Here is a 12,837-nt window from a genome sequence, read left to right as displayed (position 1 = left end):
TTTTACAGGAAAGTTGGTAGATGTGTGGAACAGTCTCTTGGAATAGGTGGTGTCTAAATTCAAGAAAGTGTGGGATAGGCACGTGGGATCTCTTAGAGAGAGGAAAAGATAATTGTTACTGCAGATGGGCAGACTGGATGGGCCATTTGGCCTTTATGCCATCTGTTTCTAACATGCATGAGATCTATCTGTATTGTCACCGTGCATCACCAGGCCGGGCCGCGCCCAAGCAGGTGTGGCCAAGAATGCCCAGAGCACACAGTGCTGACCGAGCGGTTAATCAGTTCCCAATTGGAGTGTGGATTAAGTAATAAAAACACCTGGATTGATTCCAACTTAAAATACTTTATTCCATCCGGAACTTCAATTTTCAAAAACTCCCCAAATAACATTCATGGTTCAAAGAAAACTTGGCTTTCAAAGATACAGTCCAAAATGGCCTCCCTTGGGCCGTGTCCCTCCTAGTCCATTCAAACCTCTGGTAACAGGGATTCCTTACTATTCCCAGTGCTATCTTCAACTGGTTTCAAAAAAATGCTTTCATACAGTTTCTATTCAAAATTATTACTGGCAGCGTCAGACTGGATCTTGCCTCTGAGCTCTTCTGACTGCAGAGCTCAGGACAGAAGGGACCTCCTCCTACGGTGACCATTGGTTGTGGTCCCTCCCCACAGGACCCACAATCCAGTCTAAAAGAAAAACCAAAAAGGAAAAATATCCCAAAAAGACTACTGCCAGAGCTGTGCAGTGCAAACTGCCACAGCCTAGAAAAACTCAGGTTCTTTCAAAAGAAGCTTGCAAGAACCTTCACAAGGCATTAAGCTTTACAGTAAACTTTCCAAACTTGAGTTTACTGAGGAAGCCAGCTCCTTTACTTCCTCACCAAACTAGCAAACCATTTTAACTTCTAAGTTTGCTATTTGGCAAAGTCCCAGCATAACCTCAGTTTAAACACAATCGCTTTCCATGTCCCACAGGTCAGTTTCAGTATTCCCCTCATTAAATTCCATGACTTCTTCTGGGTCTAAATACTCTTCATTGTCAGAAGTTTCACTCCCAAAATCTTCTAACATTTCAGAATCAATATGGTTAGATCTGATCTGTGTATTCTGTTGAGGTATGCTGCTTCGGGTCTTAGGAACTGGTCTTCCTTCCCTACCATGTTTCCTCATCAGTGTGGGTTGGTTCAGTGGCTGCCTCCCCTCTGAGCACTGCTGCTGGCCCTTAAAAACCTCAGGATAATGAGCTGCAGGTGTTGCTTGACTTGGCTAAAGTGGAGACTAGAATGTTCTTGGTGTTGCCTTGAATAGGGTCCCCCATGAATGTTATGAGTTGCCTTGTAAACATTCCCCCTAGGAACACTATTCTCAGCACTATTAGTTCCACATGCATATTGTTCCCCCTTCCTTAATTCAGGTGAAAACAAATAGGTATTTTCCTGCTCATGACTAAACCTTTCCTGACTGATTCTAGTTCTGGGTTGAGGATTTGGTAGGGTTCTTCCACTTTGTGACAGTACTTTCCCTCGCCTAGCCCTAGGGACCGGCATTTTCTTACCACCCTTTTCCGTCATAGGGTCTACTCTGTGACAGTATATAATGGTGGCAATGCATGCAAATAACGTAATACACATTCACTGAAGAAATTGTAAGCAACCTTGGTCCTCACTGGCCACAACCCAGCTATGTTTATAGGATTTCCCCAATGAATATGCTTGAGATCTATTTGCATCTAGTGAAGGTAGTACATGCAGATCTCATGGTTATTCATTGAGGAAATCCCCTCAGGGGACAAGGTTGCCACCCCTAATAAAATGAATGCATTTATTCTCTGTCAAGTGTACACATTTTATCCCACCCCACCCCAATGCCGTCTTCTCTTTCTCTTTTTCATTCTCTGTCTCCTTTTTCCTCTCTTCCTGTTCCACACTATTGCTTCCCATTCTTCCTTATTTTACTCAGTTGTCTATTCTTTTCCCACATTCATCTCTCCAGATCATCCTTTTCACTTGCTTTCTCTCTGTCCTGTCTTTGCTACAGCTTTATCACATCTTCCTCCACCATGCACATGCTGCCATCTCTCAGGTCTCCAATGAAGACAAACAAAATGCTTCTCTTTCAGACTCAGCTGTAGCAGAAACAAACCCCAGCTTAGACTTCTTCAGTATATGAGGGTGGTGTAAAAAGTTTGGTAAAACACAAGTTAAGCAATGTAGTCTTCATCGAGAGCTATTAACTTCAGCCTGGCAAGTTTTCAATTTTTTGATAAGCTACGCCGTGCCGCCAGACCAATCAGCAAGCAAGGCTTTCATCTGTGTACGTGCTGAGCTCACTGCTCAGTATGGCTATTTCCTGCCGCGACGCCGGACTTGTAAGCTGCATGCCTGCATCGCCAGAATTTAGGTAGGCTGTTTTCATCCCCGTGGGAGTCCCGTGGGCCAGGGGGCGTCCCCGTGGGAGTCCTGTGGGTCAGGGTGGCAGTCCCGTGGGCCAGGGGGGCATCCCCGTGGGAGTCCCGTGGGCCAGGGGGGAACCCGCGGGACCCGATCCCCGTTCCCGTGCAGACCTCTACTCTAAACAAACCTCTATTCTCTCTGTGCGTCTAGAGGCAGGGGAAAGGCCTAAGCTGTTTTTAGATACGTCTAAAAACTGCTTTGGTTATGGGTGCTTGGACGATCAGGCTTTTTGATCGTCCAAGTAGCCATTTAGGACACTTTTTAGACTTTTTTTTTTGTGATTATTACACCCATAGTAACATTCTGTACATAGTAACTATGTTACTGTGTATTTACAGCTCCCAAGTTTTCTAAAAATGTTTCTTTTTGGCAGCCTTTTACAGGAGGGATTGAGGGAGGTTTATTCCTTAATCCCCCTTTGTTCCCCTTATCCCCCTTAAAATTGAAAGGACAGAAAAACTGTGACTTCTGAACTTGAGCATTTACACATGTAGAATTCTAAAATGACAGACTTATGTATGTAAGTTCTGAAATACCCTTTCACACATATGCTGGCATGTACACTTACAAGTTGCTACATTCCCTTGATGGACTTCAGAAATGAAATAAAGACTACATTCTTCAAGAAATTCCTGAAAGAGCCCTAACTTCAAACTTACCGTCCTTCCCTCCTCCCTCTTCCCGCCACACAGAAACTACATAATCTACTCATTACCTCTCTAGAAAGGACAAATGTTCTTCCATTGTAAGTTTTTTTTCATCTCTTTTGTAATCCGCCTTGAACCGCAAGGTAATGGCGGAATAGAAATCTCTAATGTAATGTAATGTAAAATGGGTGTTTCTGCTGTACATAGCCACAATATACGAGTATATACATGTGTTCCAGCATGTATTTTAGAAAAGACTCTATGGGTGATAATTTATTAAAGATTAGCATAAGTTATCTGCAGCCCATAGGAATAAAATACTATCAGAATTGTGCATGTTCCAACCTGTACATACCAATTCCAATTTCTGTATTCTATCTAAAAATGATGGTTTTTTGTCTCTTAATACTCTTGTGTTTTTTTTTTTGTTTTTTTTTATAGCAACTGAAATTTATGCATACTCTTCATCAGTTCCTCCTTCTCAGTAGTCCACCAGCCAAAGAATCCAATTTCAGAGCTGCTAAGAAACTCTTCGGAAGCACTTTTGCATTTCAGTGAGTTTGGGCCTGGTAAAATCAATTGAATACATGTTTCTGTCTCTATATATGTAGAATGTGTATATCTGTCTATAATATTGTAGTAGTGCTTTCCATTTTCAATAAAGAGAGCAAAATACTCTTGTGTTCAAAATGTACATTGGTTTGTTGTGGTTAAAGTAATGAGGCAATCCTTTCAAATTCAGTTTTGAAATTGACATTAGTGAATTCTAGGTCCTTTTCCAGTGCAAAAGGAACATGAGTCTTGACCAGTGGATTTTTCACCTCTATGTGCGAGTTTTGCAGAAGGAATCAACTACAGCTTTTCAGCTCTGCCTCCAAATGTCAGTGGGCAGTACCCCATCTCCTCAGTTTTTCTTTCTACAGGCGAGTTGAGAAGGTGTCTTTTTTTCTGCTCTGCAATTTTTATTATTTTGGGGGTTTTAATCTAGAGTAAGAGGCTTCAAGGTGCTCCAGAGGTTCCCAGGATCTCTTGGACACCTCTGCCTGAGAACAGATACAGTCTCTGGTTCAGATGTCTGTAGCTGGTTGGGACAACCCTTTCACAGGGCACCTACCTAGCTGACCTGCACTATCCATGGGATAGCTCAGGGTGCATTCCTCTGGGAGCTCGGCTCACCCCATATTTATTATGTGTTTGAGCTAGTGGGATTGAGGGTTTCAGGCTCTCCAAGCTTCTCTAAAAGACAACAATGTGACAAATCAGATGGGAGATCTTATATGCTTGTCTGAGGCAGAAATCTTCTCCATTGTCCAGCGGCAGTGTGAGCTGATGAAGGCACAGCACCTGGCAGTTCTCTGAGCACAGTCTATTAATGTCTATGGGAGACTTTGGGTGGCTCAAGAACTGGGCTTTTGACTGTCTCTGGGGATTTCTATAGGATCCCCCCCACATCCAAAACCCCCTTTCCTAAGTTTTTAAAACGTTTATCTTGTTCTCCCAGGCCGTTTTCTGGAACAAAAACACTTGCAGCAGCCATCTTGTATTTCCTGATTTTATTTCAAAAGCCTCTATCTTCCTTAAAATGCATCAGTTTTCATCATAATTTATTTCTATGGACTCTCCAATCCTTTCTACCCCTATATCATACCAATTTTGTGTTGAATGGCTGGCTGAGCAGCATCTATGTACCATGTGCCGCAGGACATGCTTTGAAGCGTAAGAGTGTCACTCATCAGTCCTCTTCTTCATCTTCATCAGATAGGTACCGAAGACACCGAAAATCTTCCCACATACATCGTTCTCCTCAACACACAGTGTTTCTAAGCTTTCTATATGATTCAGACTTACGTTCTGACTCAGACTGTTCACCTACTTTATCTGCTCCTGAGTCTTCTGACATTCCTTCGGAACAGTCGCCATAGAAAATGCCTCCTAGAGGAAAATTTCTTTTATAGAGACTTTCTTTTACTAGATACATTAGATAGGTGGGCAAAACCCTACCTGTCAAATTGGAAACTGACAATGGTCACAGTGCAGAGTACTTGAAGGCCTTAGACTATGATGAACCTTCCAAAGAATTCCTCAAGTTACCGTTACATTGCATTCTTAAAGAGGCACTTCTCAAAAATTGGGAAACGCTTTTAATAATTATGGTGGTTTCAAGAAAACTTGATTCCTTATACAGAATCATTTCTTGTCCAGGGTTTGATAAGCCACAACTTCAACATCAATCATTAGTGATGGAATCAACCCTTAAAAAATCTTCCAATGCAAAAGTTTATGCCTTCGCACCTCTAAAGCATGAGGGTCATACGATGGACAAATTTGGATGACACCTTTATCAGAATTCCATGCTGACGAGCAGGATCCTTAATTATAATCTCTACATTTCCTGTTATTTAAAACAACTGGTAAGACAATTATCTAACTTTGACCAGTATATTCCTTCACAGCACCTTGCTCAATATCAACAGATTGTGTGAACTCTCTCTCAGTCTAGATAGTATATAGCAAGGTCAGCCTATGATGCTTTTGAGATGTTATCTAGAGCATTGGCTGTGTCAGTGGCTATGAGACATTTAACTTGGCTAAGAGTTTCTGATATGGATATCAATCTTCAGGACAGATTAGCCAATATTCCATTCTTAGGAGATGAGGTTTTTGGTGATTCCATCGAGGTAGCTACACAAAGTTAACTGTGCATGAAACGAGTTGGAATTCTTTGGTCAGAACAAAAACTAAGCCTTTGATTTCAAGACAGGTGACCAAGCCTTCTTATTCCTATCAAAGGTGATATACTACTAAACCTATTTCTAGACCGCCACCAGAAAAGAAGCAGAAGCAACAGCGGTCTCAGAAAGCTCAGATGGCAGCTCCTCAAAAGCCTACTCAGTCTTTTTGATGCACTTCTTGAGAGTATAGCTGCTGTTCCTATATCTCAGCCTCTCCATCCAATCGGAGGTCATCTACAAATCTGCCATCAACGTTGGACTTTGATAACAACTGACTTGTGGGTTCTCAACGCCATCAAGGAGGGTTACTCTCCATTTTCTCACCATTCCTCCAGATCATCTTCCTTTTTTTTTAACCATGAAATTTTATTGAAAATTTTTATCAAAATACAAAAGGGAAAACAAAGTAGGTAAAAATACAAACAATCCTATAATAGTAGGGACAGAGAAAACTCAATAGCAATTGGTGCATACAAAAATGTACATAAGTTCTTTGATCCATATGACACAATATCATAAGATAAGAGGGATATCAGGGGACTAAAGAGAAGTGGAGGAGAGAAGAAAAGAATAAAGGGAGGACTAGTGAGGGATGGGAGAGAGAGGGAAAACTAGGACAGGGGGAAATAGATCCCACAGAGGCCAAAGAAAGGGAGCAGAAGAAGAAAAAGTATAAGCGTAGAGAGCTACAATTGGAACCTGAAAGAATTTAAAGAGACATCAGTCTTCAAAAATGACCCACTTTTTAGAGGTTTTATTATTTAGAAGCATAGTAGTTGAAATCAACATTTCACGTTTGTGCTGAAGCAGTACAGATTGCAACCAAAAGTGTGAGTTGAGCGAAGCAAAAGATTTCCAATTGGAAAGTATGATAATAAGAATATTAAATAGTGCATGTTGAGACATAGGGATCTGAATAGAGAGTGCCTCTGATTTTAGTATGACTATACAGGCAGATATGTTGGGCGGCAAGTCAAAACTCAGGCACATAATAGACCAAACATAAGCCCAAAACCTCTGTAAGTATGAACATTCAAAAAGCATATGAAATAGAGTACCTGGAAGTGATTTACAGTTCCACCATCGGTTGGTTGGGAGCAACCCTGCAATATGAAGTTTTTGAGGCTTCCAGCTCATTTTATGGTGCAAGAAAAACATGGATTGCATTAATTTAGCAGAAGGGATAGTCCTAAGGGTTCTGGACCAATAAGTAGGCCACTTAGTCTCAGGGATTTGGCAGGCAAGGTCTAATTCCCATGATTTTTGTAGAGAAATATGCGTATAAAATCGAAGTTTAATAAAGAGCTTATATGCTATATGACTTTTAGCCAACAAAGAAAATAAAGAGACCAACAAAGGGGTATCTTTAACAATGATATGTAAAATATTTGATTTTTTTATTACATTGGAGAGCTGAAGCCACTGAAAAAATGCTGACAGTGGAAGCACAAATTTAGTCTGTAGATCTGCAAAGGACAGCAATTGTAGATTTAAAGTGCATATGTCAGAGATGTAGCATATCCTAAATTGGGCCCATTTGGGCCAATAGATGGTAGTCTTGTTGATGAGAAATTGCGAATTATGCCAAAGAGATATGCACGTAGATTTACTGATAGAAACCTCTAGGAGTTTGTCCAGTTCTAAAAGACATTGTACTGATTGAGAAAAGATAGCATTCGTTTTTGAGGGTAAACATCATTACATTACATTACATTAGTGATTTCTATTCCGCTTGTGCCTTGCGGTTCTAAGCGGATTACAAGTTAGAAGACTGGACATTTCCAGTAGCATTGCAGTACATATAATCAAGAATGCGTTAAGTTACAATTGTTGTTCTGGACTTTTCCAGGATAGATTGGTAGTAGATAGTGATAGGTTGTTTAGACGAATAGAGATAATATTGTCCGGATTCTGCTGTTTAGACGAATAGAGATAATACTGTCCGGATTCGGGTGTTGCTGGTGGTGGTGTTAGGGTAGTCATGAGAGCATTTTCTAATACTTTTGTGAGGTTATGATGATGGGAAGTGTTTTTTGAAGAGATGAGTTTTGATTTCTTTTCGGAATGCTTTAATGTCTATTGATTTGGTCAGTAGATTGGTGATGGTAGTATCGATCTTTGCTGCCTGTGTCGCTAAAAGGCTGTCATATAGTTTCTTTCGTCGTGTTCCTTTGAGAGGGGGGTGAGTGAATAGGCTCTGAGTTCTCCTTGATCTGTGTGAGAGGTTACGGTGTAGTCTGTTGTTTAGGTAGCTGGGTGCTGTTCCATGTATTACTTTGTATAGTAGACAGTAGAATTTGAACTGGGATCTTGCTTTTATTGGTAGCCAGTGTGAGTCTAGGTATGCTTTGGTGATGTGGTCATATTTGCCTAGTGAGTAGACGATTCTGAGGGCTGTGTTCTGAACTGTCTGTAATTGTTTTATCATGTAATTTGGGCATGATAGATATAGGCTGTTACAGTAATCTACAATACTCAGTACTAGGGATTGTACTAATAACTTGTATTGATCTTTGTTGAAGAATTTTCTTATTTTTCTTAGGTTACGTATTGTGAAGAATGCTCTTTGGATGATTTTGTGGATTTGAGACTGCATTGTGCAGTTTCTGTCTAGTAGAATTCCCAGGATCTTGAGTGTGCTTTGCATTGGGTACTTGATTGTATTTACTTCTAGTTCTGTGAGAGATGGTTTTTTTTTCCCTTTCCAGTAGTAGGAATTTAGTTTTTTCCGAGTTCAGTTTTAGTTTATGACTTGACATCCATTTTTCTACCGTTTCCATTATCATTTTCAGGTGGTTTGTGGATAAGGGGTCTTGAATATTAAAGGGGAGGAGGATAGTTATATCATCTGCGTAGCTGAATGATACTGTGTTTAGGGCGTCTAGGGTTATGCCTAGGGATGCTATGAAGAGGTTAAATAATATGGGTGACAATGGTGATCCTTGTGGTACTCCACATGGGTTTGACCATGGTTCGGATATGTGCTCTTTTGATTTGACTTTGTATGTTCGTGTTTTGAGGAAGCTTTGGAACCATTTGTGAACATTACCTGAGATTCCTATTGCGTCTAATATCTGGAGTAGTGTGTGATGGTCAACTAGGTCGAATGCCGCAGAAAGATCGAGTTGAATGAGAAGCAGCTTGTTTCCTTTGCTGAGGTGTTGTCGGGCAATGTCAGAAGTCAGAAGAGGGACAAGTGAGGTGGTATGTGTAGAATACGAGCGCTATAAATGTAACCAGAGGGGCTAATAGACCGAGGACGAGAGGAACCAATGACTAGCCTGTTGTAGAATGAAAGCTTTGTGATATGTAAGGAAATCAAGTAAAAACACTCCTGCTCTTTCTTTAGAAGCCTTGAGCTTCTTAAGTGCAATTTTGAGAGGTTTACGGTTCTATATAAAAGCAGAAATATGCTTATCAATAATCTTGTAAAATAGAGTTGGAAATAAATTTGGGATCATACTAAGTACAAAGTTGATTTTGTGTGCCACAACCATTTTGATCGTTTCAATCCAACCCCCACCAAGAAAGGTGGAGGGGATGCTAAGATTGTAACAGAGTTTTCGTAGTGTTGATAAGATCATCACTATTATGTTTGACCGTGGCAGGAAGAGAGGTATAGAGATTTATATCCAGATATTTAATATGAGAAGGGGACCATAGCAAATTAAAGGAATTTACCAACTCTGGGCCAGAATGAGTGTTAAGAGGCAATACTTCAGTCTTCTGGTTAATTTTATATCCAGAAAAGAGAGAATAAGAGTGAATAAGATCAAATAGGGTAGGAAGAGAGCGTTCCGGATTGGTAACATAAAAGTACGTCATATGCAGTTAGTTTATATTCTACATCTTTATGTATCCCACATAAAGATGTAGAATATAAACTAACTGCATATGACGTACTTTTATGTTACCAATCCGGAACGCTCTCTTCCTACCCTATTTGATCTTATTCACTCTTATTGTTTTACTTGAGATAATGGCTAAAAGCAGAGGTTCAAGGGCCAGATTGAAAAAGTAAGGAGATAAAGGACAGCCCTGTCGCGTGCCTCTTTGTAAAGTAAAAAAAGGTGACAAATTATTATTGGTAATGATAGAAGCCTTGGGATTAGAGTATAGAATTTTCACATAATCTATAAATTTAGTGTGAAAGCCAAGCCACTTCATGGTCTGAAAGAGATGAGACCATTCTACCCTGTCGAACGCTTTTTCAGTGTCTAACGAAAGGGCAACACATGGGTCCTTAGAAGATCGAGTAATAGAGGCTAAATGAAAGAAAAAACTGGAGTTGTCTGTTATAAGTCTACCTGGCATACACCCAACTAGGTGGGAGAAGATGAGCTTACTGATGATGCCTTGGAGGCTATGTGAAAGAATGGTGGCATTAATTTTGTAGTCAGTGTTTAGGAGCGATATGGGCCTATAGTTTTGAACTAGTTGAGGATCCTTATGGGGTTTAGGGGTAACTGTAATTATCCCAGGACAAGCAGGCAGGTATTCTCACTGGTGGGTGATGTCATCCGACAGAGTCCCGATACGGATGTCTCACAAGCATGTCTTGCTTGAAGAAACTCAGAAGTTTCGAGATGCCCGCACCGCGCATGCGCCAGTGCCTTCCCGCCCGATGGTCCGGGCGTGTCTCCTCAGTTCTTTTTCTTCCGCGGAGCTGAGAAGTTCACTTCAATTCTGTGCCAATTGAACCCATTTTTTCGCCTTCTGCATCGCCGCAGTTTGAGTTCTTTTGCTCTTGCCGTGCGTTTGTTTCTTTCTTTGATTTCTTTAAAAAAAAAAAAAAATTTTTTTCTTCCGACACCGGGTCGGCCGCGTGGCTTGGGCCCTATTCCTTCGACCTTGCGGCGGAGCTTTTCCGGCCTATGTCCCGGCCGATCACCGGTTTTAAAAAGTGTAGCAAGTGCCAGCGCGCGATTTCGCTCACGGATCCGTATCGACACTGCCTGCAGTGTCTGGGTCCGGACCACCTTCCGAAATCGTGTCGGCCTTGCTCCACTCTCACAGCACGTGCGTTTAAACGCCGCTGTTTGTTGTGGGAGTCGATATTCAAGATGGAAGCTGTGTTGGATCCTTCAGCTTCGACATCGACTGGTGCTTCAACTCCGTCTGCGAAGTCCTCTGCCTCTCCTGCGGCTTTGGGCCTTCTGAAACCGGCATCGTTTACTCCGGTTTCGTCCTCGACCTCTGCGCCAGTGCCTTCCTCCGTCTCCTCGGAACAGGTACCGACCCCTACAGTTCCACCGGTGGTGCTCAAAGTGCCGAAGGCTGGCAAGCAAAAGCACTCGGCACCGAAAGAGCGCGGAGACTGTGCGGAAGGGCCCCCTTTTGGTGCGGATCCCTCCATATCGGCTTCGTTGAGGTCCATTTTGGAGGCTCAGTTTGTGGAGCTCATGACCACCATGGGACCCCGGCTGATTGCCACGATCCAGGGTGACCTCCCAGTTCCGATTCCGAGGGGCGGGCCGCCCCCTCCTCCTCCTCCGCGACGCACGACCTCGTTGCTCGGTGAGGAGGAGCGGCGGTCGATGGCCGGTCCCTCGAGGAAGGCCTCCTTTAGCGACATGCCTCCCTTGGAGCCGATCCCCTCGAGGAAGGCCTCCCTTAGTGACTTGCCTCCTTTGGAGCCTATTACCCCTCCCCATGACACAGTGTGGCATCCACCCTCGGGACCTTCCAGCCCTGGGCATAGCAAGAAACAGGATGAGTTCTTCCGAACCCCCTATCAAGCATGGGCGGTGTCGCGGGAGGCGTCGAATCTTCCGCCTCTCCGATCTACGGCCTCGAGTCCTATCTGCTCTTTGGAGGCTTCGGGGGATCAGTATTCTCACCGTCAGTCTCGATCCCCCTCCAGGCATCGAGAGGGGCATCGATCCAGGCACTCTTCGAGGCATTCCTCTCGGCACTCGACCGTCTCTCCTCAAAAGAAATTGCCTCGAATGGGGTACTCTGCTTCAGCTGGGTCTCCTCCTCCAGGTCCGGAGTTCGAGGACACCGAGGTTTTTCACTCACCCTGTTGTTCGCAGGCCTCTGTAGAGACCGAGGCCTCGTCTTCTTCCAGTCTTTCTCGACGACCGGCGCTGGCGGACCAGCTGTCTTTTTCCTCGTTTCTAAGACAAATGGCGGATGACCTGGACATTACCCTCGATTCTGGTTCTCGATACTCCAAGGAGTACCTCGATACCATGCACTTGCCTCATCCCCCAGCCGAGTCCCTGCGCCTGCCTCTACATAAGCTCCTCGACCAGACCTTCATGAGATGTTTTGAGTCTCCTTACTCTATCCCTGCGGTCCCTGGAAAATTTGATGCTCGGTACCGCACGGTGCATCATAAGGGCTTCGAGGGTCCTCAACTTTCGCATCAGTCCCTTCTGGTCGAATCCTCTCTCAAGCGGTCTCATCCAGCCCAGGTGTATGCTTCGGTGCCTCCGGGATGCGAGGGCAGAACCATGAATAAGTTTGGACGACGCATCTATCAGAATTCTATGATGGCGTCCCAAGTTCTGAATTATAATTTCCACTTTGCCACTTATTTGGAATTCTTTCTTCCTGTACTTCGGAAGTTCACACCCTACATCGAGTCCCAGGCTCGTTTTGAGTTCGAGGAGGTAGTTGCTTCGCTGTCCCAGCTTCGTCTTCAGTTGATGCAGTCTTCCTATGATGCCTTCGAGCTCTCGGCCCGGGCTGCTGCCTGCTCTGTGGCGATGCGCCGCTTGGCCTGGCTGCGTACCATTGACATGGACCCGAATCTTCAGGACCGGCTAGCAAACGTTCCGTGTGCTGGGGCAGACCTTTTTGACGAATCCATCGAGACAGTCACGAAGAAATTGTCTGATCATGAAAAGTCCTTTCAGTCCATTCTTCGGCCGAAGCCTAAGCCTCAGCAGTCTCGACCCTCTCGACCGCCCTTGATTTATCAACGGCGTTATCAACCGAGGCAAACTCCACCTGCGAGGCAACCAGCGAAGCGGCAGCCTCCTCCGAAAGCTCAGCA

The 12,837-nt window shown here is 43.5% G+C and overlaps 1 protein-coding gene across 3 annotated transcripts in view; it reads left to right on the top strand.

Moving 5' to 3' along the window:
* PARP8 (poly(ADP-ribose) polymerase family member 8) overlaps positions 1 to 12,837 on the top strand; it is a 505,058-nt gene that overhangs the window by 366,295 nt on the left and 125,926 nt on the right. For all 3 annotated transcript variants that reach the window (XR_004538173.1, XR_004538172.1, XM_033931570.1), the window contains exon 20: positions 3,544 to 3,656. Coding sequence is in view for 1 of the 3 variants with exons in the window: in XM_033931570.1 (XP_033787461.1) it covers positions 3,544 to 3,656 (113 nt within the window). In the remaining 2 variants the exon portion in view is untranslated. The remainder of the gene's footprint in view (positions 1 to 3,543; positions 3,657 to 12,837) is intronic.

This window comes from Geotrypetes seraphini, chromosome 1, assembly GCF_902459505.1.
Source record: "Geotrypetes seraphini chromosome 1, aGeoSer1.1, whole genome shotgun sequence".
Classification (NCBI taxonomy): Eukaryota; Metazoa; Chordata; class Amphibia; order Gymnophiona; family Dermophiidae; genus Geotrypetes; species Geotrypetes seraphini.
This window is presented reverse-complemented; position numbering and strand designations above follow the sequence as displayed.